We start from the raw sequence: 24928 nt of genomic DNA on the forward strand, positions 1-24928 counted from the left end.
AGCTGATTTACTTCTTTTGCAGCCCCCGCTGACAATGACTTTCTTATGGGTCATTGTTCTGCTAAGCAAAGCAGCACCTCTGATTTTGTTCCTTATTCGTAATAAAAACAGCTCCTTTTTTATATATGTAATAAAACTTAATGATTAGGGGAGTGACATAGGAAATTTTATTTTTAAACTTTACTTAAAATTTGAATTTAATTGAATTTTCACAATTTCATTTTATTCACCATAAAATTTAAATGCTAGCATTTCAGACATTTGTTATTTGGACAAATTATTTTTACTTGTAACTTGTACATGTCCTATTATTGTATGTGATTGTTTTGTCTACAACAATCAGTAATGTGTATGAGGAATCCCTCAAGCTATTTTGAAAAACATTTCCACAATTCCAGTTTTCCAAAATTTCATACTGAATGAGATTTCTCTCTCTCTCTCTCTACCCCTTTCTTCTTCTTTCTTTCTCTTCCTTCCTCCCTTCCTTTTTCTCTGTCTCCTCTCTCCCCACCACTTCCCCTTATCTTTCTCCCCCTCTCCCTCTCTATCCCTTTCTGTCTCCCTCCACTGATTTTTAGGAATTCTCTAATTCTCTTCCAGGTTGTGCCCTTTTTCTCTGGATGCAGTGTAATTAATTATAAGAGGAGAAAATATATTTGAATAGTTTTCTTAAATGTATATTAAATGAAGCAAGAAATGGAAGAGTCACCAAACTCTTCCCCTTTTCCTATTCCCAAAAAAGCTTAAATAGGAATGATAGTGTGATAACTTGAATTTTTTTATATTCTTCCATCCAGGAACTCAGAATAATAAAACTGAACAGAGAAAAGATTAAGTTGCTTAGCTAGATCCCTATTGCTAGTCAGTTTCTCTTAGATAGTTTGTCAGTTTTCCTTATTTATCCTCAGCATGTCTTGTATTCAGGCTTATTTGCAGTTGTCCACTTTGTTCTTTTATTTTCATACTTTTTTGGCAGCTCTTTTTTCTGAATTTACATATATCCCAATAGCCTAGGGAATTCTTTTGAAAACATTTCCCTTGTTGTTAGAGAATTTTTTGATAAAGCAGCAAGGAATCCCTCTTCTTCATGGACTATTTAATCAGCTTCGATTGGATCACATGGAAAAATTGAGCCCTAAATACAGGTAGAACATGGCAAATTCCTCTAAGGCATTATCTTGACTTTATGGCTTCAGTGTTCTGTTGGAGTGATTTCCTGGAACACAAAATATTCTCATGTGCAAAAACAAATATAGAAATATCTCTCAAAGCCACATATAAATGATTTTAAGATTATCTTAATATTTTGAATTATTTAGTTTCTATGACCTTAAGCACAGAATATATGGCATTATTAACACATGATAAAATTTGTACATATTTTGGTTTTTAGTCAAGTAAATGAACCAATAGTAAATAAATTTGATGAACCACACAATAAGATGCTGCCTTCACCAGGACATCTGTCTTGAAGTTGTGGCCATAAATTTCTTAATAATATCATATTCTTCCTGGTCCTTCATATGTCATTTGAGACATACGATTTAAACATTGGTGTGCTTGAATCTGTTAGGGCTCTTGTCAGTATGTCCTTGGTAGAGAATTGTCGGAGGAAAGAAATGCTTTTGGAAGAGTTTAACAATTATCAAGTGATATTCTTCTCAGTTTGTTGTTTATGCTTCAAATTGTCATCTCTCTTTTTCAAGCAATCTGTTTGTTGTGATGTTCAGGTTTAAATATGGTGTCATGGAATTTTCCAGAAGGTATTTAGAAGCACTCCCAGGCCTCAAAAGACAGCAGGGAATATAGATCTATCTTGGAAAATAGTATAACATCACTAATTTTTTAAGTCTATGAGGTTTAAGGAAATATGCATTATCACTTTTGAGATATTTTGCCAACTTTATTAACAAACTTAATTACTATTGATTATACTACTATAAAAGTATATTAAGTGTATATAAAAGTGGTCCCAAAAGTACTATTTTGATTATTGTAATAAAAAGAATTGCCATGACTCAGTAAGCTATGAACTGATTCACTTTAGTTACCTCTGTTCTCCAGAAAAATAATTTAAAGCACAAGCTCTTTCCCTCTCCCTTCCCCTGAAAAAAAAAGAAAAAACACAACCTAGGATTCTTGTAAAGATTCACTTTTTCCTATTAGGTTTTTTAAAATTGTAATGCTATTTATCTTTATTTTTAATGAGTGAGCATGCCAGTGGTGAACTGATAGAGGTGGCTGCTGTACCTAATGGCTTCTTGTTTGGGCACATTGCAGGGGCGTTTTCTAATTGTGCAGCACTATATTTTTAAGCTGTGAAGTATACAGTGGATATTACGTGTATGTCTGCTTTGGTTAGTAATGTATTTTATCCATTAAGGAAAATGAATTACTCCTTTGTTCAGTGTTCATGAAATTTCTTTTGGGCATCAGATTATTTTAAAGTTTTACAATCCAGCAGCTGTTTTTTCTTTCCCAGTCTCACTGAATTCTTTAAGATTTTTTGGTTCTCTTGCCCTTATAACTGCCTTAAATTAAATTTGCCTTCATTCTTATAAGATGTTTACAATTAAATTGTCCCCTCAGCACTTTTGTCAGCCTTATTGTAGAAGTAGCTGAAATTGTCTTACTGGTACTGGGCCCTGTGCTCTCTGATAGAAGATGGAGGCAGTCAGGAGAGTACTCCTCAACTGTGTGACAAGGAGAGCTAGAGCTCTGTATTACATTATCTTTGGGTTGCTTGGAGGGTTTTTTATTGGTAGGGTTTGAGGATAGAAGTGAGCAGAAGATCCTTGACAGTAAAAAGCACAACAGACACACTGGAGTTCTCTGATTGGGCCACAATGGCCCACTGTGGGACTCTACCTCTCATCCAGGAGCATATATCTGTATCTGTGCATATATGCCACGGGGAGTTCCTTCTTGGGACAGAAGAGAAAGGCATTTTCAGCATATGGCTGTGTTTCATTCTAGTTAGAGAAGTATTGGACTTGCTTGATGGTCTTTACCTCTTTACCTCAGGTCATAGGACACCAGTGGGAAATTGCCCTCAGATGTTAGTCTCTTTAGACTTTATAATTTTGTCTTCATAAGAGAACATCCTTCTAAAGAGAAAAGGCATTTTTAGTGTTCAGATTATAGCCATGGATGCTTATTGATTTTTTTCATCATCCTAAAACCACAGCTTCCTTGGATTTTGAAATTTATGCTGTTATTCTTCCCTCTCTCCCCTTTTGAATTTAAATGCTTAGAAAACCCAGGCAGTGAAGAGCAGAGTTCCATATATGCATAAAAGAAAGGACCCAGGCAGCATTAATTTTGATTTACTGTTAAATCCTGTTTTGGCATCTCTTTAGAGAATTTCCTTGAGACTGATGGATAGAACATAATAGAGACACGCTGTAAAATTCTTGAATCTTTGGAATACTGGATCCTAAATGTACACTTAACATAGGAGTGAGCTGGGGCAGGTGCTGAGCTGTCTGCGTAAAGGAATGACTGTCTCTTCTGTGCCCTGACCATTGTTGTCATAGTGCTGTGTGTAATTGTGCTGTGTCAGGAACTGGGGGCGGGGGAATGGGGTGGAGCTTTCCCTTGGATAAGGGCACGGTCTTTTTGGTTAAACTATGAATTGATGTAGCCTGGGGAACTGTGATATTTTAAGTTGATCATTGCCTTTTCTGCTGTACGATATGACCCTTCTCATCTTTCTTGTTCATTTTGCATGCCTCTGCTCACTTCTGTACAGCCACAGTTGAGGCAATTGAGGCTGAAAAAGGTACGATCAGAGTCCTTGCGCTGGGCAAAGATCTGTGGTATGTGGGTGGGCATCAGAAATGTCCCCTGGGGGGGTCTCACTCTCAGCTTGCACAGCCCAAGATGAATCAGACTCACTGACTCATCATATTTACCCGTAACATGCCTTTTTTCTCCCCTGAAGATTATGGTTCATAGTGATAGGACAAGGGAAGTTTTTAAATATTTTTCTAATACAGTGTCCAATCAGCTTTTAACATTCTTATTTTATTAGTATATAGCATGCTAAAATTTATCTCGCTGTGTCTTTAGTCGCTTATTTTAATGGAGATGTTGAAACTTATCCCACAAAGAGTGATTCACTTCATGTTTTGCATGTTTTTGCTCTATTCTGATTTCTTTTAGTGGAGTGACTTTAGATTTGGGGGTGGGTTTTTTGTTTTTGTTTTTTTGCCATTTTCTAGAATGCACCCAAATGTGCAAGAATTGTCATATATTTTCCCACCACAATTTGGGCTGTAGTCTGCTTCTATGATTCCTGTTTATGTATTTCATGTGTTGACCTCTGATAGTGCACATTGCTGCCTATGTTGCTGCCCCAGCCGTATGTTTGATACATGGTGCACAGATTCTGAGCCCCAGGGACTGCACGTGTGAAACAGCTTGTCTGTACCCACAGCGTGGGGATCTTTCTCGTGCATGTATGATTGAGGGATGCACCATGGCACTTGGAGAAGGATTGCCTTGACCTCTGTGGAGGGTTTCTGAATAATAACACTTGGTGAATGGTGTTCCATTGAGGAGTCTTCTCCTGTAGCATGAGACTAAACACCTTTGGGCATCAGCCATACTCTTCTCCAAACTCATGCAGATATTTTACCTCCTTCTTCATTTCACATAGGTGATGAGAAGGGTGGGAGTGCCCAGGCCTCCTCAACAGTTCTAATCCAGTAAATTTTAACCTGTTGCACTTGACTCTTTCTTCCCCTCATGTTTCTGGTGCAGTGGAGATCTCAGGGTCTGAGTTAGAATGAGCCTGATGCAGAGAGGTCAGACTGAGGTCAACTTGATACTGTTGATGGGTTTTTGATGGGATTGCATTTGTTTTTTTTTTTTTTCCTTCAATTTTTAAGGCTATGCTAACACTTTCCATCCATAATGCTCTGTTATTTATTTTCAAATAATTTACATCATGTTTGCTGTTTAACATTGTAGGGGGAAAACTCAACTTAGAAGTTTTTTATGCTGCTTATAGCCATGATTGCTCCTTTGGGCTTTTTATCTTTAAGAAAAATAATTTATTATTATTTTTTTGAAGTTAGACTTTTTTTTTCCTATTACTGACTTATCAAATTTGCATTTTGTTAAGCAATACGAGGATTCTCTCCACCACATAGAATCTGCAGTTTTGAAGAAGCAAAAGGTTTGGATAGGATCAATGAGAGAATGCCACCCCGGAAAGACGCTGTGCAGCAAGATGGTTTCAATTCTCTGAACACCGCACATACCACTGAGAACCACGGGACTGGCAACCACAGTGCCCAGTGACCCACGGCTTCCTGGGTACTCTCGCATCTCGGGCCCCAGATGAACAGGACACCCAAGGAGCCAGAGGGATCAGCTAAGCTGACTGTAAATGTCACCGGTCCCTTTGGAGAAACCATTGTGCTTTTGAGACCCCAATTCCCTCCCCAGAAGGAGGTTTGAGGGCCCTGGGATGTGCTGTGCTATTGATGAAGTTGCATTGCTGGCAGCCGAGCCAAGGTGGGGAGTAGAAAGCAAGGGGTCTGGGGGCTGTTTTCTGTGGAGAGCATCTTGACCTCCATTTATGCTTGTGATTCACACATTTAAGTTTACAAATGAGAATTCCTCCCTCTTCCTCCTAGAACTAGATTTTTTTCCAATCAAGACTTCAGACACACTTAAATACTATTTATTCATGGATTTTGGTTTCTTAAAATGTCTTTAAAGGTTATATTAGAATGGTCTTAAAATACAATTCTGGGATTACAAAGTTGTATTTTTGAATCATGGGGAAAATACCAAAAAACCCAGTTGGCAAATGTTCGAAGTACTGACCTCAAGTCTACAGTCTTCACTAGTTCTGTATTATAGTTTAATTTTTGATTATGGATGCATAATCTATCTCAAGGCAGAACTTTGTTACTTGATCATGGATCCAAAAACTCAATTAGAATCTTTTTTGCCCAAATCTTTTGAGATTTGTACCCTTGGGATTTAAAAAGAAAACTCCTAAATTTCAAAAGTACATAATTACAGAATTGCTCATTTAAGGTATCTTTAAAAAAGCTTGTATGTTGTCAAAGTAAATTTTACTTCAGATCATGTCTGTAAAACTTGACATTGTATTTTGTGTATGCATGTTTTCATTTTGCAAATATTTAATATATAGGCCTATGATGTACAGGTACGACATGTATAGGTTGCCTAGATGTTATGGGGAATTTTAGTTTATTGTGAGTATTCAAATTACTTCAGTAGCCAGCAGGGCTGTTGGCTTCCTATAATTTTTATGAATTCTTATAAAGGAAATGGAAAATGTCCTGGAAGTGTTTTTGTTTATACAAATGCTGCATAGAAGCTATGGTTCAGCTCAACCATTCAGACATTCGTGAAAGCGTAAAGTCAAAACTGCATGTTGAAGTTTTTATTTTGATAGTTACAGGACTGCTTGGTTAAAAATAAATGGAACCATGTGCTAGTTTTTCACAATTATTGGTCTGTCTAGAATGCCGCTCTAGCTGGTATCTCCCTTTACTTTGGTGACCTCATGCCCTGGAACACAGCTCAGAACTCCAGGCAGCGGAGCCATCTCTTATTCTGTTTGCCAGAAAGTGCACCCTGTATGGTCTCCTGTCTAAGTTGGAAATATTATGCATGTGCAGGACTATTTGAATATTTTATAAACAGTAGCACACAATAAATTCCATGCATGGGCCGCTGCTCTTATCTCTGTGTTGGGTTTTATTTGGAAGTTGTGATCTGATCTCACCTGGCTTAGATTTTTCAGATTAGAAGATTTTCTGAATCTGTGTCTATTCAATTCAGTAGGTACCATGGAGCTGGGAACCTCATCCTTTAAAAAAAAAAAAAAAAATGTGTTTTATCTCTTTGATAGTAAGCTGCTGCCGTGATTTAACAGGTCGAATTGCTGTCATCTGAAAGTTTGATTTCCTCGACATTGTGTTTGTGCTTTTGCCACCTAAATCTATATGGAAGTATATACTGTATATTTGTTGTGTAAATTTGCAAAAAGAAAATGTCAGTGTTTCAGACAATGTTATTGTGCCCTAGAATTAGTTCACAGTTAGTGTTAGCTACTTTTTTTTGACAGTAGGCAGGAAAAGTTTTAGAAGCTGCCATTATGTGCTATTAAATTTCCATCTTTGACACCTTTTCCTGGAAACTAAGGCAACTAGGGTTTGGTGGGTTTTTGGGGTTTTTTTTGCAAATAATAGGACATAATTGATAGAAATTAGAATATAACTTTTGTGCAATAGTAATATTAATAGATTATAAACATTTGTTTAAATAGTTATTTGAACTTTCCCTTGTTATTATAAAAAATAACCAACAATACTTTTTCAAGGATTATTTTCTCTTTAAATCAGTCATCTTTTTTATCCCTGGAACTTTCCCTAAAGTTTTAAACACTACTATAAAGATTATGATGCAGTTCACAGAGAAGATGAGTGCCTCTAAAATCCTTTCTAATTGCACATTTAGCAGCTTGTTGTATTCTGGGTGATCCCCCCTTCTCCCCCCTTAGACCTGATTGATTCACTATTATGCCTAAGTAATGTCTGTGGAGTGACATTGGCAGAAGGATGAAAAAGAGGGTACACATGGAGTCCTATAAGTTGATCATTTTTTAATAGAAACCCCTGTCTGCCTTTCAGAGCTAGTTTCATTGCAAAGTATAGTATTTATCAAGCAATTTTGAGAAAGAAGTGAATATGTATTGTACTAATTTGGATATTAAAAAATTTAATATCTTCTTAAACATGGTACACACTGCAAAAATATAAATTGTAATTTAAATGCGATGTTTCATTGTCTTTGGCATCATTCCCTTTCCTAATGAAGGATGACTCTTTTGTCATCTGTACCTAAAAAAAAACCAAAGTCCCCAAACCAATAGACCTTTTTTCTCTTTTAAATCTTGCAGTTGTTCTGCATTGACACTGTTGACACAGATTTACTTTTGTAGCAAAAGACTGAACATTGACTAAAAACCTCAAAAAGTCTCCTTTCACTCCTTATACTAGTTGCTGTTCACAAGTCTTTCTTGCCTATTGCTATTATGTGAATAGGTGGGGAAAATGGAACCATATTGTGGTTCAGTGTTCTTGGAACATTTATTCTGCCTTTCACTTAGCTAATCAGCATTTATTAAATTCCTACTTTGTGTTTTGAAGTTGCCCTATAATAGCTTTGGGACTCCTGCTACAATTCATTCTCTACATATATCAAGGGAAATGAACTTGACTGGTGACATTTCAAAATATTGGTGATTTTCTCCAGCTTTTTGTGATGTTTGCTTTTGCAGAGTAATGCTGCCAAATGAGACATTTGTGAAAAGTCTAGGTCCTTTACAAATATAGGAGGCTGAATATGACCACTGCTCTGTAGATCTTCATTAGGGCCTAGTGGATATGAACTAGGGATGTCTTTGACGAAAATAAAAATTAGTTTCTTGGTCTTACACATGCAGGTTTAATTGTTCATAGTTAATGTCAGTAACTCTTGCCTGGAAAAGCAACAGAATGGCTGACCCGATTCTGTGCATGACTGCTAAGATATCACAGGTCTCACCTTCATGAGTCACTAGTCCTGTATTATGAGTCAGATTGAAATGGAAATTTAGTCTATCATTTCCTGGAAATTATACCTTGTGAAGAAGTAGACAGAGGGAATCACCTGGCATTTCCACTCAGATACTTCACTTTCCTTTTAGGGAAAGTAAATTTTAGGGATTGAATAAGCTATTTTCCTGACTGTGTGTTTCACTATTTATTGTTGAGCTTTTTTTACCATCCTTTTTGCTGTTTTCTGCAGAATACATAAGCCTGGACTTAATCCCATCAGATTTGGTATACAGAATATTTATTATACTAAAAAGGGCATTCTACCCTACAATGTTAATGGAAAGCTTATCCTGGACACAGTTGATTCCCACCTTGCCCTAATCCGACCACTCTAATTCTCTGAGGTACTGAGTTATTGCCCATCCCAACAAAATACTGGTAAATAGATTCTATATGATTTTCCTTGAAGCATAGTCAGATCTGGACTGAACAAAAACATTCAGGATTGGAAGCAGCCTGTGGGGCCAAAGATTCTACCTCTGTCTGTCTGGTACCTTTTCCCTAGCCATCCTTTGGTGAATTTGAGGAGTGTTGACAGCCACCTGAGCTCCATTGGCAAAAAATAGGGGTCATAATAAGCCAAGTCTTTGGCAGTGGGTCAGTCCCCCACTATTCTCATTAGGGAGAATTTGGTCCTGGCAGTCTAGTTGGCCAGGGCTACTCAATCACAAGGGTCCAACATTTCAGCAGTTTGGAGAGTAAAGTGATAGGAGAGGACAGCTGTAGCTCAGCCATAGCCCAGAGTCTGAGGAGATCAAGCTTTCACTTCACTTGAAAGAAAGAGAAGGAAGGAACCAAGGCTTAGCAGGGTAAGTCACTTCTTCATCAACTTGTCTTCTTAGTTTATAGCTGAGTGAAGTGTTTATCCTCCAGGAGAGTGTTAATCACTGATTAAGGAGCTGAGTGGGGCCGTTTGAGCATACTCAAATAGATAAATATCTTTCTGCTATTTCCTTTTAGTTCTCTCTTTTTCACAAAGACCACACAATATCCTCCTCTCCCAAGGGAGAAAAAAAAAATCAATTTTTTAATTGCTGGTGGGTGACTCAGAAAATAAGAATTCAAATAAGAACAGACAGATGGGCTCTTCGGGTGGTACAGGAATCTGAGGGGGGGGGAAGATTTTGATTTAGTAACCTGCAGGGGGAAATTAAGGACTTGATGTGGGAACTCGAAATCTAAAACTAAATGTGCTGGGGCTGATTGGGATCAGGATTCTGGGTCAAGGGAGAAGTAGTATCTCCATGGGAGGATGGCCACACATAGAAGTTAGAGACTAGTGGAATCTCGCTCCCTGGAAATTAACTTTTTCTAGGCTGATGTAATGACCCTGTTTGGGGATGGGATAGGATGTGTGAAGAAGCTTTTAAGAGACTTCATTTCTACCTCCTTAACCTTTTCTGTCTCCTTGCATGTTCTTGCCCTATTCTTTTCCACTTCTGTCCTCTGTCCCTTCCCTTACTACTTTTACTGAGCTTTAAAGAGTCCAGGACTGTTAGCAGGAATGTTTCAGTCAGGGGGCCTGAATTTGGATCTCAGGCACAGATAAGAGGACAGTGATATATATAGATGCAAATGCATAGACCATCTCCATTCCATACCCTTAACCCTCTGCCAACAAATTATTTCAGTCTGTCCTGCATTGTTCATGTGCTTCCCACAGTGGCTCTCTCACTGCTTACTAGCCTGGGACTGACCCCATGAGACAAAGCCCTAGGGAGTCTATGTGTCAGCTTGTCCCATGGGGAGAGAAAGTCTCCCTAGAGATACATAAATGGGGCAGAGAGTAATTTCGTTATCATTTCTAGCCCTAATTGGCTTCCCTTTCTAAGGGAGAGTTCAGGGTTAACCATTAGGCTGATACTTCTGAGTTGAATTATAAGGTTTTGCTGCAAGTAACTGAGCTAACTAGTCTCCTTCCCCCACATACAACAAAAGACCTGCTTTCTTTGATATTGCTGAGGATTTCAGGGCAGATGGTGGAAGGGAAGCAGATTGTCAGGGTTATAGTTCCATAGCCCCTGGACCTGGCCACTTGTCAGTGTGAGTAGGAGAACTGAAGTGTGGGGAAGGAAATAGAGGATTTGAGCATTTCATTTTTTGCTAACTTCGGTCCTAGTCCAGAGGCTAATCCAAGAGTTTCTCCTATAAACGCAGAAGTTGGAAAGTTTTGATGCTAAGATCAGAACTTTTATCTGCACTCACAAGTGGTTTATTAAATATCATAACTGCTACCTATAATTTTTCTTTTACTTGGGATGGTTACTGCAAAGTAGTCCCTCTGTCTCATCATCATTGATTCCTTGTAACTTGCCTTTTCTGCCTTAAAATAGATTCAGGCTTCCCTACTGCTGCTTCTAACTGCAATGTTCTCTCTTGCCTTGGTTGTTGTCACTGGCCCAAAATGTTTCTTACTCCCCTGTGAACCAACTAGGCCATTCTGTTTGCTATACCCATGTTTAAGATGACCCTGTCTCTGCCTTTGCAAATATACCTTCCATCTCATAAAGCTTCATCTCCATCCGTCTCTGTTCACCCACGAAAACTCCATCTCCTCTAGGAACATTTTAATTAGCCTCACTTCACTGAAGATGTCTTCACAAAACATCGTCTTCAAGCACTTATGTGCTTGGTTTACATAATACCAATTTATACTTGTTTGTGTCTTTTTAAAATTTTATGATGTCTTTTCGTGTCTCCCCCCCACCTCCACCCCAATTAGATGGTTAGCTCTCCCACTAGACGGTTAAATCAGAAGCTGCCTTCTCATGTTATTCAAAATTCCCTAGTATGGGGCTCGGTGTGCAATAGGCACTCTAAATATTTGTTGACATCAGAAGAGTGCCCTCTCCCGAGAAACTTGAATAAGCTGTGATAGTTAAGCTCTGGCAGGCTTATTCCACAAGTATCCAACCCTCAGGAGGCCGTTCCACTTGTACGCCGCAGACTCCAGCTGACATGGCTCCTCGGCGAAGGCGCAGGAAGCACTCTGCACCAGTGGCTTCCCCCCAGGGGGCTCTGACCCCCACAGTCGCAGGTCCCAGCATTGATGCACTTGGCTTTCTCTCTTTGGAGAGTAATGTCCCTGGCCTATCCCAGGTTATCCTTCAGAAGCTGAACATGAAGAGCTATGAGGAATACAAGTGAGAACTTAACTTTGGAGAGAGGAAGGCTTTGTGTTTTGGGTGGGGGGAGTATAATTAGAAGGTGTGGGTAAAGCATTTGAAATAATCCCTCATGCCCCCCTCCCTCGGGGACTTGGCTGTGTCATTCTTGAAAGGATTAGAAATGGATGAGATTTAGAAAGTATGAAGGATTTGAAGAGAGGATGAGAGTTTGGGGGGCAGGGATTCTGCAATATTGTTTCTGCAGGGCAGTGGTGAATGGGGGAACCCCTGGGTCAGGCTTTGGGATTCGTAGCCTCAGCGACATGTTCCAACGCCTGGAAGACACCTTCCAGTTCTGCGCCCGGTGCCGAGTGCTTCCTGACCAACTCCCTGATTGTCAGCTCCTTCGCCGCTGTAAGAGGTAAGATATCGGCAGGGGGAGGTGCCGGGGAGAGTCCTGTCCGTGATTCCCTCTACAGACTTCTGTGGCCCTTCTCCACCAGGTGCAAAAATGTCTACTACTGTGGTCCTGAGTGCCAGAAGGCAGACTGGCCAGCACACAAGAAGGTCTGTGGGGAACTTCGGCTGGTGGCTATAGACCGGCTCTTGGAGTGGCTCGTGGTCACAGGTGGGGCTGTAGAAGCGGACACTGGTGGTGGGTGGAAAGAAGGCTTGGGGGGGGGGGGCGCACTATTACAGGGTCTAGGAGTAGGAGGCGACTTCGATCCTGGCGGAATGGAGAGGGACAGGGAGGATGGGGTAGAGAGAAGGAAGCTCGTATTCCTGGACAGAACTCATTTGGAAAATTGCTTTGTCTCTTACTAGACATGGCCTCTCTTGGCTCATCTCATTTGGATTTTTCTTTTTTGTCCCTTCAGGTGACCTCTCCTTACCTTCAGGGGCTTGGCCATGGCCGCCAGGGGCTGTTCAGGACTGGGATACTTGGTTTTCAATGTGGGGGACACAGCTGGATACCATGCTGGAATCTGTTTTGGGTAGTCATGCCATGTCCACCTTGTGGGACAGTGTTGGGCGGCCACGGCCGGACCCAGATAGCCTCCGGGGCTCCCTGCGACGGCTTCTCTCAGATACCCTTTCTCAGCCCCTGACGTTGGGCTTAGGGCTGCGGACATTGGTGGGGGGTACGGGGAAGCCAGGGGGGATCACAGTGCATGTGGTAGGTGCCTCCCATGTAGAGGCTTTCCTTACCAGCCACGGGGCCTATGATGAGCTCAGACACATGTTTCCTGGATATGCCCTCCACGTAGTCATGGTTGGTGTGGACTTGCCTGTGGAATCCCTCCCTCAGCTTTCCTCAGTCTTACCCTCAGCTTCTGGTACAGTTCAGCTCAGCAGCTACCAGGGCCTGTATCATGACTTCTGGGAAGAACAAATAGAGACGGGCCGGGCAGTCTGGCCAGACCTGGTAGCAGGGTTTCATCCAGGTAAGGCTGTGACTTCTTAGGGGGGCTGGGATCCCCAAAGGAAATATTAGTGCTCTCTTCACGAGAGGAGCCAGTGACCTGTAGCTTCTTCCCTCCTGTCCTTGGGACTCAGTTGCTTGTTCTGGTCCATAAGTAACATACTATTGACCTTGGTTGATCACTAGCCATTCCTGCTGCAATTGGGCCCAGATGGACCCCAAAAAGAAGCTTAGGAGATGGAAGAGAGGTTGTTGAAGTAGCCCCCACGATTCACCCACTTGCGTCTTGCCTTCCCTTCCTTGTTCTTAGGTTTCCATGCCAGCCAAGATTTGATGGCTGGCTGGCTGCCCACCCTACTGCTGCTTCGTGATTATGAGATCCCCACTATCTTCACTGTCTATAGGTGAGCTCCTTTACCCGTCCCACACACCTCGTTCTGTATAGAGGAGCTCCTCCTGCCCTCCTCCCCATTTTCATCCTCTAGGGGTGCCCTTCTTCTCTGGACTTGCCTGCTATGCCCAAAGAGCATGACCCTGTTCTGTATTTATAGGGATGAAGTAAGACCCAGGCTCTATATAGAGGGAGCCACCGATCCTGAGCTATTTCTCTGCCATCTTTAGTCAACAGGAGCTGACAGCCTCTCTGCAGATCCTCAGGAAACTGGAGACTGGAATTTTTGCTTATGGAGAGAACCCGTTCGCTTCCCTTAAACCTGAGCAAGCCTATACCAACCCCAACAAGCAGCCTGTGTACTGCAGTGCCTACTACATCATGTTTCGGGGGTCTGCCCGCCAATTGGATGGAGAGGAAGCAGCAGGGAAAATGAATCATAGGATGTAGACAGCTGGGGAAACTACAAACATCCTTTGATCCTCACGACAATCCTTGAGGGACCTTTATTAGCCCCATTTTATACTGGAGGAAACTGAGGCAGAATGATTTGCTTAGGGTCACACAGCTGGTCTATGTCTGAGGGCAGAACTGCACTTGCTCCCCCCAACTCCAGTCAGCTCATGGTCCCTGAATCAGTGTCTGGTCTATCTTTTAAGAAGTATCCCAAATACCACCTTTTCTGCTGCTCTTGGGATCCTTCCTGAGGGTTGCCCTCAAACTTTTGTCCTTGGAACTGTCTCTGCTCTGTTAGTGTCCCAGGTGCTTGTGAGCTCTTAGTTTTGGACTGATGGAATTCCTCTGTATTACAAGGTCCCTGCTGGCCCAATAAATTTCTTTAGGATTTCTGGAGTCTCTTGTTTATTAGCCCTGTTGCCTATTTTTGGATCAGATTTGGTGAATTGATTGGTAGAGGGAACTCCCGAAGAGGAAACTTCTACCAACTAAGTTTTGCAATCTGCTCTTAGACAATTGCCGGAAACATTGCCAATTAAAGTCCTTGCTCAGCTTCACACAGCCAGCCTAGTGTGTGTGTGCTGGTTGGGGGACTTAGAGCTGGCTCCTTCTGACTCCCAAGCTCGCTCTCTGCATGTCATACTGCTTCTCACTGTCTCTGACGTTGGGGGGGAAGGAGATACTTCAGATAGGACCTCAGGGCTGAGCTACTCAGCCCTGCCAGACGAATGATGAATAGTGTCTTTTAAAATTTTTATTAAAGTTTTTAATTTTTCATATTTTTCAAAACATGCATGGACAATTCTTCAACTAATGCAAGACATTAGTCTTGCAAAACCCAGTGTTCCAGTCCCCCCCCCCCTCCCTCATGCCCTCCTCTAGGTGTCAAGTAGTCTAATATATGTTAAACATGGTAGAAATATGTTAAATCTAATATATATACACGTATTTATGCAATTATCATGCTGCACAAGGAAAAAAGAGAAAATAAAATGCAAACGAGTGAAAATGCTGTTCTGATCCACACTCAGTTCCACAGCCTCTCTCTGGGTGTAGATGGCTCTCTTATCACTGAACAATTGGAACTGGTCTGAATCATCTCATTGTTGAAGAGAGCCATGCAGCTGGGTAGTACAGTGGATAGAGCACAGCCCTGAAGTCAGGAAGACCTGACTAAAGACACTTCCTAGCTGCGTGACCCTGGGCAAGTCACTTAACTCCCATTGATTCAGTAGGAAAAAAAACAATTGATCCTCGTATAATCTCGTTGCCCTGTATAATGATCTTCTGGTTCTTGAGCAGTGTCTTTTCAAGCCTGTCCCCTCAGCTTGTTCTCTCTCATCCCAGCTCTTGTCTTTGTGGAGCTCAGGAGGTTCCTGGGTCTTCCTTTCAGCTGGGCTCAATCACTCACTCACTCTCCACTCCCTCCCAGCACATTTCACATCCCAAGTGGGTGAATGTAATGCTACCTCTTACTCAATAAAATATTGATTGAGCTCAGAATGCACTGACACGTGCAGAGGAACAGAATAGGATCCTAGTACTTGGAAAAGCTTACAGTTTTAAAGAAACAAACATCATGAAACACATGCAAATAAAATGAAACACCTTTTGGGAGAGAGGGTTTCATGGAGCAAGCCTTCAAGAATGGGTAAACTTTAGAAAGGCACAGAGAATGGTGAGTGTGTCCCGGGTAGAGAGAATGATAGCAAAAGTATGAAAGTGGGATCATCCAGGCCATGGTTATAGAGCAGGAAATAATCATAGATCTTGGAGAAATTAGAGCTGGAAGGTTTTCAGAGACCATTTAGACCAGATTCTTAACCTTTTTTTATTTCGTAGATTCTTTTTGGTAATCTAGTGAAACCTGTGGATCTCTTTTCAGAATAATTTTTAATGAAGATACAAAATTTTGGTTTAGAAATTAGTTAAAAAAAAAAAGTCTTTTTTTTTCCTAAGCTCACAGACCCTTCCCCCCACCCCAAAATCTATTCATGGACGCATTCGGGACAGGATTAGGGGTATCTTTGAACTAAATACATTTTGTTTTTCTACATTTTATTCCTTGTGCAGCATGATAATTACATAAATATGTATACATATATTGGATTTAACATATTTCTACTGTCAGATCCTCTAATCTGGTCACCCATTTAATTTTAATAGTTCAGAGAATTTAAACCACAAAGGTTAAATAATCTGCTCAAAATCACACAAGTAGTAAATAATTATGATTGAAAACCAGGTCTTCTGCTTAAAAATCAACTTTTTCCACTATATTGTTCCATCTGGCTGTAATTGAAAGTCTAGAAAGGTAGGTTGGGGATCAAATGGGGAACAAACTAAAGTTTAAATACTTTAGTAGTCAGTGGAGGGAGTAGGATAATGACACACTCATCAGATTTTTGCTATAGGAATATCAATCTGGCTGCTTTGTAAAATGGTTTGGAGAGGAAAAACTGGATGAGCTATTTAGTAGTCTAGGAAATAGGTATTGATAATATGAATCAGGATGGTGGTGATGAGAATGAGAATGAAAAGACAGCTGAAATTCATCGTGGAGAAAGTGTGACTTAGCAGCTAATTGAATTTGTTGTGGGGAGAGGAGGAGTAAAAGAATCAGAAACCAGGTTCTGAGAGGCTGACTGGAAAAGAAAAATGGTGGAACCATTAGAAAATATAGTTATTTTTGGAGAAATTAAGATTAGATAAAGCATTCGAGACTCCCCAATACCTAACACTGTGGTAAGCACTGGGAATTCAAATACAAATAAAATTCTTGCCTTCAAGGAACTTAATTCTAGTGGAGTGGGGGTGGGGAGAGACATAAAAGGGAAACTGAAAAGGAGAGAGTTGCTATTCTCAATGGGCAAGGTGGAACAATTGAGCCTGTTTAGAGGCGAGTGGGGTTGGTGTGTGTCTGTCCAAGGAAACCTCTCAGATGGAGGTTCCAAGGAAGAGCTAAACTACAGAAAGAGATGCCAAAGTTGGATTTGCAAAAGTACTCCAGAGTCCAGAGGAGGATTTAGAGGCCATCAAAGTCCAGGGAATTAGAATCCAAATTCCAGAGGAGGAGGATACTGGCTGGGTCTTGAATTCTGATGATGTCCAGCAGGCAGTTGGAACTTTGGGACTGAATCTCCGCAGAGAGCTGGAGATAGAAATTTTAAGACTATACTGCCTAGAGGTGATAAGTGAAGCTTAATATTTAGGTGATCGATGGGGGAAAAAGATGGGACAGATTGATGATAAAACATTAAGGTTACCATGTGCAATGGCACCGTGTTAATCATTGGGGTTAAATTACCAACAAGACAGCCAACGAGGACCTTGCATTCTCCCCGGGGAGGACAACGCATGAAAGCATGGCATGTTAATGGCCTGGAAGTGCTGTGCTGCCCAAGATCTGGCCACGAGAAAGGCCGAAGCCGACCCTGAGCAGCCCAGAATGGTTTCAGGTGTAAAGTCCACAGTTCTGTTGGGAAAAGGAACTGGAAATGAGCTGAGTGCAAATGGCCAGGTTGAGAATTATAAAGCTGGAGCCAGAGACAACACAAATTTAGAAAATTGTGGCCTATGCAGTAGCAGTAACTGCTGTTTGCCTGGTTCGTTCAAATTGTTACAGATTTAAAGGGACACTGGAGGAGACTCTAGCCCGGCCTCCTTATTTGAGGTGAGGGAACTGTAAGGGGATTCTGACCTAGCTTCTCTACTTCCCCTACTTCCCACACTACAAATTAAACATTTCTCAACGTTGTCTAAGGCTTGCTACATGTCCCAACCCTTGAGCTTTTTTTTAACCCTGATGGAAGGGTAAAAGCATGTGAAAATGAAAAAAAAAAAAATTAAAGTTTGTAAGTTAAAAGCAGGGTGCTATGAAACTCAAAAGGAGGGAGATGAGTGCCTAGGATGACGAGAGAGAACATTTCTTTTTTTTTTTTTTAAATAACTTTTTATTGACAGAACCCATGCCAGGGTAATTTTTTACAACATTATCCCTTGCATTCACTTCTGTTCCGATTTTTCCCCTCCCTCCCTCCACCCCCTCCTCCAGATGGCAAACAGTCCTTTACCTGTTGAATAGGTTACAGTATATCCTGGATACAATATATGTGTGCAGAACCGAACCGTTTTCTTGTTGCACAGGGAGAATTGAATTCAGAAGATATAAATAACCCGGGAAGAAAAACAAAAATGCAAGCAGTTTCTATTCATTTCCCAGTGTTCTTTCTTTGGGTGTAGCTGCTTCTGCCCATCTTTGATCAATTAAGGCTCTCTTTATCGAAGAGATCCACTTCCATCAGAATACATCCTCATACAGTATCATTGTTGAGGTATATAATGATCTCCTGGTTCTGCTCATTTCACTCAGCATCAGTTCATGTAAGTCTCACCAGTCCTCTCTGTATTCATCCTGCTGGTCATTCCTTACAGAGCAATAATATTCCATAACATTCATATACCACAATTTACCCAGCCATTCTCCAATTGATGGGCATCCATTCATTTTCCAGTTTCTAGCCACTACAAACAGAGCTGCCACAAACATTTTGGCACATACAGGTCCCTTTCCTTTCTTTAGTATCTCTTTGGGGTATAAGCCCAGTAGAAACCCTGCTGGATCAAAGGGTGTGCACAGTTTGATAACGTTTTGAGCATAGTTCCAAGTTGCTCCAGGGATAACATTTCACCTATAGGAAACTTAGGGTTTCGGATATCTTCAAACAACTAGAGCTGGAAGGGGCTTTTGATTCAAACTCCTTCGCTTTACAGACAAACTCGGGAAGGTGATGACATTACCAAGGTCCCATGTATGTAACTGACAGACGTACGATTCACAAATCTTGTCAGGCGGAGAGCGCCTCTGGGACGCTGCCGTGTAGGTGCGATAACAGCGAGAGAAGGCTTACGGGCGCCGGTGCCTTCCTAAGGAGGGCCAGAAATGCTTCGGGGGCCCTAAAGCGCAGCGGATGAGAATTGTGTCCTGGGGAAGACCGTGCAACTACGAACTCCGAGGCGGTCCTCGGACCCCGGCCCGCAGAGGCGGAGGGAGGGGGTGTAGGGGATATTGGGGGTGTAGGGGATGCTGGGGATGCAGGGGGTGCGGGAGCTTTGGCAGAGCGGGAGGACAGGACTAGGTGGGCCATTCTCAGGGACTGGGAGGGTGGGGCCGAGGCTCTGCGGCCACCGCCCCCGGGCCAAGGAGAGAAAGGGGGGCCGCACCCCAAGCTCGGTCTCCCGGGCCAGGCCCCGCCCCGCACCCTATCCCGGCCCCGCCCCCGGCTCCATCTTGCGGGCCGGGCCAGCAGGGGCAGTGGCGCGGCTGGGCTACTCTGCGGGCAGGTGAGGAGCCTCGGCTGCCCCCCCTCCCCTCGCTGGCCCGGGCCGGGCCCGGGCCGCTCCCCTCGGGTGTAGGAGAGGAGGTGGGGGCGGAGGTGTGGACAAGTGCTGGGGTGGGGGACGCGGTGAAGTGGGAGCGGGACCCTTGCCCTCCTGCGTCCTCCTATCCCCTCCAGTCCCCTCCTACTCTACCCTTCCTACCCCCTCCTCTCCTTTCCTGCCGTCTCCCTCTCTCCCTCCCTCCTCCTCTTCTCTTTCCTATTCTTCCCTCTCCTCCCTCTCCTTCCCTTTCCCCTTCCCCTTCGGTTCTTTTCCCTCCTGCCCCCTCCTCTTCCCTTCTGCGCTCCTTCCGCATCCTCCCTTCTCCCCTCTCCTTTCCTGAGACCAGCCCACGGTCCAGCTTCCAGCCTTGGAATGGGGTGGTGGACCCAGTAGTCCCGGGCGGGCGGGGTCCGGGATCTGCTGCGTCACTCCCTCCTCCCTAGTTCCATTTGGTTTTTCGGTCCCCACCCTCCCGATAAGGAAGGTGGGAGCCTTAAGTGAGAGGCCGGGGTGGGGGTGGGGGGATCCTCACTCCCCCGATCCGTACTCCCCTCTCCCCCAGGGCTGCCCAAATCCATGCCCTCCCGAGCCTCTCCCGCCTCCTCCCAATGAGCCTTCCCTCTGCAGCCCGGGACTGCCGGGACATTCTCCGCCAGCTTCTCTAGAACCGCCCTCGGACAGCAGCCCTTTGCGTGTCCCCCCTCCCCCGCCCACCGGCCTCTCTGAAATTAGCTGAGGCCGGTCCTCTGTGGGAAATCCTGTCGCAGGCTTTCTGAAAGCTTGGGGAGAATGTGGCAGAGTTTGTCCTTCTCCGACCTGGCGGGGGTCACCTCCGCACGCCCGAGGGCTTGAGTGGAGGTCCCCAGACGTTCCCGTCTTAAAAACGCAGAAAGTCTATCCGCTAGGACAGTAGAAAATAGCATCCTCCCCAGAGTCAAGGATTATTACCAAGTGCCCGGCCCTACCCCACCCCACACCTCTCTCCGGAGGGAGCTCCCTCGCTTCCACCTCGTGGTCACTGGTTGGTTGGAGACGTGTTTGGAACTGAACCTAAAAAAGGTCCTCCCCAGCTGGGGGAGGGGGACAAGGCTTTTTCCAGGGAAGTAGAAAATAGGAACAAATCTGAGCCACTACTAGAGTGCTGAGACAAAATTCTCCATTTTTAAATCCTGAAAATTACACTTTGAAAGGTGAGACTTCAAGGAGGATTCCAGATATTTTTGGTATTTTAAGCAGCAACAGGAAATAATGACAATTTGCACCTTTATGGGACCAATCCCCTGTAGGGAAGCCAAAAAGACCACCAAAAAGAACTAGGAGGGAGCATGGAGTCTTCATTTGCTTCTGCCAGTATGGACCTTGCTTCTGACAAGTATCAAATTAGTATCTAATCTCTACTAAGTTGATAATGGATGTTAATGAAACACACTCACCCGTAATAGTTTTCCTTCAAGGACTGATTAATGCTGAGAATGTCAAGAAACAGATTTGCGGGGCAGGCAAGCCTTTGGCTCCCCGAGTCATATTAACGATATACTTTGTGCTCAGAGGCAACCAGCCATAGTCCCAGTTTAGGGCTTTAACCAAGCATCCAACTCATTTATTTAAATGTTTTTCCCACCCAGTGTTGGAAAGCAATCTCTATGGGGAGGGGACTTTACACTTTTCTTTTATCCTTCTTGTTGAGCATGGATTCATTTGTTTAATACATTTAGGGCAGCTGCCTCATTACTGGGCATTCTGCCACATATGTGAGGCTCTGAGAGAAATCCACTCCCTTGTCAGACTGACTCATGGGGTGGAGATGATTTGGGGGGACAGGGGTGTTTTCCCCCTCCTTTTGTGAAAGTGGGTGTTGCCAGAACTGTGTTGTTGGCCTAGTGGAGTTGAATAACTCCTTAGGGCCTTGCTGGAGCTGAGTTAAGTGATTTGCTTAGTCACTCAGGAGTTTACATTTGCTCAAGCCACTTGTGAAGTGTACATGGTACCTCCTGATGGCCTCAAATCCACTTCCTCAAAAGTGCACATACCAAAAAAAAAAAAAAACAAAAATTCAGGATGCCCGATACCTATGCTTTTTTCTACTATTTAAAAATTCTTAAAAGGGCAGAAGGGGAGGCGACTCTTAACCTTTTTTTGAATCGAGAATCCCTTTGGCAGTGTCTAGTGAAGCCCTTGGACCTCTTTCATAAAATAAGGCATAGAGGATTACAAAAGAAACTAATGTTGAAATACAATATCAAAATATTTTTAGAAACAGGTTCATGAACCCCAGGCTAAGAGCCCCTGCTTTAAAGCAAGAGATAACCTAGTAAATAAAGAGCAGAGAGTAAAGTCCTAATAGTGGAAACGATGTCTGGGGCCCTGAAAATTTATATTCTTCAATGTTCAAGTGGATCTGATATCTCAAGGATATGTCCTTTCAGCAATGCTGATTGCAGCCCATTCAGCAAGTATTAATTGAGTTCCTAGTTTGTGTTTAGCATTATGAGGAGTTTACAATCTGCTAGGATTAGTTAACAAGATTAATGAGCACATTCAAAAATAAATAGCAGAAAACATGACAAAGGATGAATGGTACAGAAGCTAAGTGGACAAGATCAGCCAGGGAAGGCTAGACAGAGGATGTGGGATTTAAAATGGGCCTTCAAAAGATAAGTAGAATTTGAACAATAGAGATGAAAGTGAAGCATTTTAAGTTGATGATAATAGCATGAACAAGGAGCAGCAATAAGCATTCTGTTTCTAGAGTCAGTCAAGCAGAGGTTTCACGTTCATCAGTCAACATGTAATGAGATTGTTTAGGCTAGGCAGAGCCAATTATGTAGGGACCTTCTGAATGCCAGGGACAGGAGTATGCACTTGAGCCTTTAGGCTATTAATAGGATTCAAGGCTTTCAAACTGGAGAGTGACATGATGAAAACACTGTCTTAGATTAATCTAATGGCAGAAGCCCCATAAATCGGACAGATGAAAAAATCGAGACAGACAGATGAGTTTTCTGTTGTTACCTAGACATGAGGTGACAGGGACCTGCATTTAGTGAAGTAGTCATGGGAATGGAAAGGATGAAAGGAATGGCTATGTTTTTGAAAGGAGAATCGATGACTGGGTGCCTATAGAGAATGAAGGAACAGGATGGATCAAAAATGATTGACACTTAGGAGACCACTAATGAAGGAAAATGGGAATTTGTTGGAGCTTAAGGGGAGAAATAGTCATGAGTTTGATTCACCATACTAGTATGAACTAATAATTTAGACTTTTTGCCATTCCAACCTTTCATTTGTTCATTAAAAAGCTTTAAAATTTTTTATTAAAGCTTTTTATTTACAAAGCATATGCATAGATAAATTTTCAACATTGACCCTTGCAAAACCTTCTGTTCTAAATTTTTACCCTCTTCCCATCCCCCTCTCTAGATGGCAGGTAATCCAATACATGTTAAATATGTTAAAATATATATATTAAGTCATACACACACACACATTTATACAATTATCTTGCTGCACAAGAAGAATCGGGTCAAGAAGGAAACAAAAAAAAAAACTGAGAAAGAACACAAAATACAAGCAAACAATAACAAAAAGAGTGAAAATATTATGTTTAAACCTAATATTGCCCAGCACTGTGCTAGGTTGAGGTAGGTAGAGATAAGCAAATGCAAAAAAAAGGAAATATTGTTAAACTTCGAGGAAAATAGTTTTCTGCATGGTGAATGAATGAAAGATGGCATTAATTATGTGATTACTACATTCCAGACCCTAAAGAGACAAATAGAAAAGTTAAAACAAAACAAAACAAAAAAAAAAACTGCTTTCCCTCAAAGAAGTTATATCCTGGGGGAAAAGACAACACTTATAAAAGAATGAAGGGAAGAGGAGAGTGTTTTGTTGGGAGGAGGTTAAGGGATGCTGAATGGAGCCATGAGGCAGTCTATTAGTGTTCCTTTTCCAGAAGCAGTGCTAACTTTTCTTTGGCATAAAGGATCACAGTGGGCAATTCACATATGGCTATTTCCCTGCCTCTAGCAACCAGAAAATTCCCTTCTGTCATCATTTGGGATGTGAGAAGGAAGTTCTTAAAATAATTCCAGTATTACTCTCAACCAAGGATAAGCAGGGAAGCAAATCTCCTGTCAAAATAAATATTCTCTGATATTTGCAATGTCAAATATTGCATAAATTATTTCAGGGTTGAGAAGTAGCAGGTGTAATTGATAAAAGGCATATGCTGGTTTCCAGGGATCCTGGATTTGAATCTTTGCTCTGATAGATCTTGATTATGTGATCCTGGGCAAGTCACTTAATCTTTCTTAAAACCTTTAACTTGCAAAGTAGTGGTTGAGCTGTATTATTAAAAGGAATTTTTCTCCCTACAGAGGAACTCCCAGTTCCTACCTATGAAATCACAGGTCTAGAAAAGAAATTATTGCTGTTTTAGATAACTACTGCTCCATTCCTCCATTAAATGTAAATAATGGAGAGTCAGCTATAGAATAAATTTGTATCCCCAGTTTTCATAGAACTCCAGACCTCAAGGATCTTAAAATCAATATTTCACAGATGAGGAAACTGAGGTTGAACCCTAGTCCCAAAGACACACAATTTAGCTTAAATGCCCAGAGTTGTTTTTTTCTTTCTTTCTTTCTTTTTTTTTTTTTTTAATATTCCAAGATGTACTTTATTTATGGGAGAAGTTTGGTATTGATAAGGGAACTTAACAATTTTCTAAAATAATCCAGTCTGCTCATTTCCTTATTTAATTCTAGGGTTAACTGTTGAACATTTGTAGTGTTTATCTAATACAGACATTGTATCTATGATTCTATGATCTATGAATTTGGGCTTTCTCATTCTCACTACATAGCTGAGGCTCTCATGCTACCCTTGCATTTGGAGCTTAAGGCTGGCTAAATTTTTATGAAATATCCAGAGTTTTGAAAGAAAAATGTGTTTCTTAACAAAATACAAACAAAACCCAATCCAAGCCATATATGTTTCTAGAGATTTTATACCTTCTAAGAAACTACCGAGAAAAATTTTTCTTTTCCAGAATGTCTTACCCAGGATACCCTCCTACGGGCTACCCAGCATTCCCTGGATATCCTGTAAGTATCACTACCAGAGGATGGGGAGGGGGTGATGGAGAAGAGAGTCAAACTTCTTCCAGATCATTTCTTTTTTATTAACGAGCATGAAAGGATCTTGACAAAACCCTTTGTGTCATAGGGAACTTAAAAGGCCCCTTCCTAGTGGTTCAGTAATAGTTGAGGGTTTGTGATCACTTTTATAAACGGGTTTGTCAGTTTCCATCCTGTGGCTTTCTGGGATGTTAAAGGCTGTTTATATTCCTAAAGGAATGAATAGGATTGACCTTGTACATTTCAACTTCACACCAATGGTAGACTTGCCAACCGCCAAGAACAAAAAGAGAACTTAGGATACTGTAATCTGATGGGAAACACATTGGCCGCTATGAATGTATCCGATAGAGATGAGAGTCATGATTGTGTCCATA

General features: G+C 42.0%; 3 protein-coding genes across 11 annotated transcripts in view; all 3 read left to right on the forward strand.

The window, feature by feature from the left end:
- PPP3CB (protein phosphatase 3 catalytic subunit beta) overlaps nt 1-6729 on the forward strand; it is a 50222-nt gene extending 43493 nt beyond the window's left edge. For 4 of the 7 annotated variants that reach the window (XM_051982144.1, XM_051982145.1, XM_051982146.1 and 1 more), the window contains 2 exons: nt 3752-3781; nt 5129-6729. In XM_051982144.1, the coding sequence (XP_051838104.1) occupies nt 3752-3781; nt 5129-5307 (209 nt within the window). In that variant the 3' untranslated portion in view covers nt 5308-6729. The remainder of the gene's footprint in view (nt 1-3751; nt 3782-5128) is intronic. The other 3 variants (XM_051982147.1, XM_051982148.1, XM_051982149.1) reach the window with 1 other exon arrangement.
- A 96-nt stretch (nt 6730-6825) lies between these two features.
- On the forward strand, nt 6826-14421 carry MSS51 (MSS51 mitochondrial translational activator). 2 transcript variants are annotated; one of them, XM_051982152.1, is made up of 6 exons: nt 6826-11791; nt 12021-12176; nt 12259-12383; nt 12634-13200; nt 13489-13582; nt 13800-14421. In XM_051982152.1, exons 1-6 carry the CDS (start codon nt 11607-11609, stop codon nt 14017-14019), a joined length of 1347 nt encoding a protein of 448 aa, XP_051838112.1. In that variant the 5' UTR covers nt 6826-11606; the 3' UTR covers nt 14020-14421. The 2 variants fall into 2 exon arrangements, with proteins under 2 accessions (XP_051838112.1, XP_051838113.1); XM_051982153.1 differs by having other exon boundaries at nt 13730-13892.
- Nucleotides 14422-18253: 3832 nt separating this feature from the next.
- The window catches only part of ANXA7 (annexin A7), a 28724-nt gene continuing 22049 nt past the window's right edge, over nt 18254-24928 (forward strand). The window contains exons 1-2 of one of the 2 annotated variants that reach the window (XM_051982154.1): nt 18254-19368; nt 24464-24518. In XM_051982154.1, coding sequence (XP_051838114.1) covers nt 19109-19368; nt 24464-24518 — 315 coding nt within the window. In that variant the 5' untranslated portion in view covers nt 18254-19108. The remainder of the gene's footprint in view (nt 19369-24463; nt 24519-24928) is intronic. The other variant, XM_051982155.1, reaches the window with a different exon arrangement.

This window comes from Antechinus flavipes, chromosome 2 (genome assembly GCF_016432865.1).
Source record: "Antechinus flavipes isolate AdamAnt ecotype Samford, QLD, Australia chromosome 2, AdamAnt_v2, whole genome shotgun sequence".
NCBI classification, from domain to species: Eukaryota; Metazoa; Chordata; class Mammalia; order Dasyuromorphia; family Dasyuridae; genus Antechinus; species Antechinus flavipes.

Excerpts from the sequence above, each read along its gene's own strand:
- MSS51 (XM_051982152.1), top strand. The coding sequence starts at position 11,607 with ATGGCTCCTCGGCGAAGGCGCAGGAAGCACTCTGCACCAGTGGCTTCC. Across the intron at positions 12,384-12,633 it reads GGAGTGGCTCGTGGTCACAG|GTGACCTCTCCTTACCTTCA; the intron begins GTGGGGCTGTAG and ends TTGTCCCTTCAG. Across the intron at positions 13,201-13,488 it reads GGTAGCAGGGTTTCATCCAG|GTTTCCATGCCAGCCAAGAT; the intron begins GTAAGGCTGTGA and ends CCTTGTTCTTAG.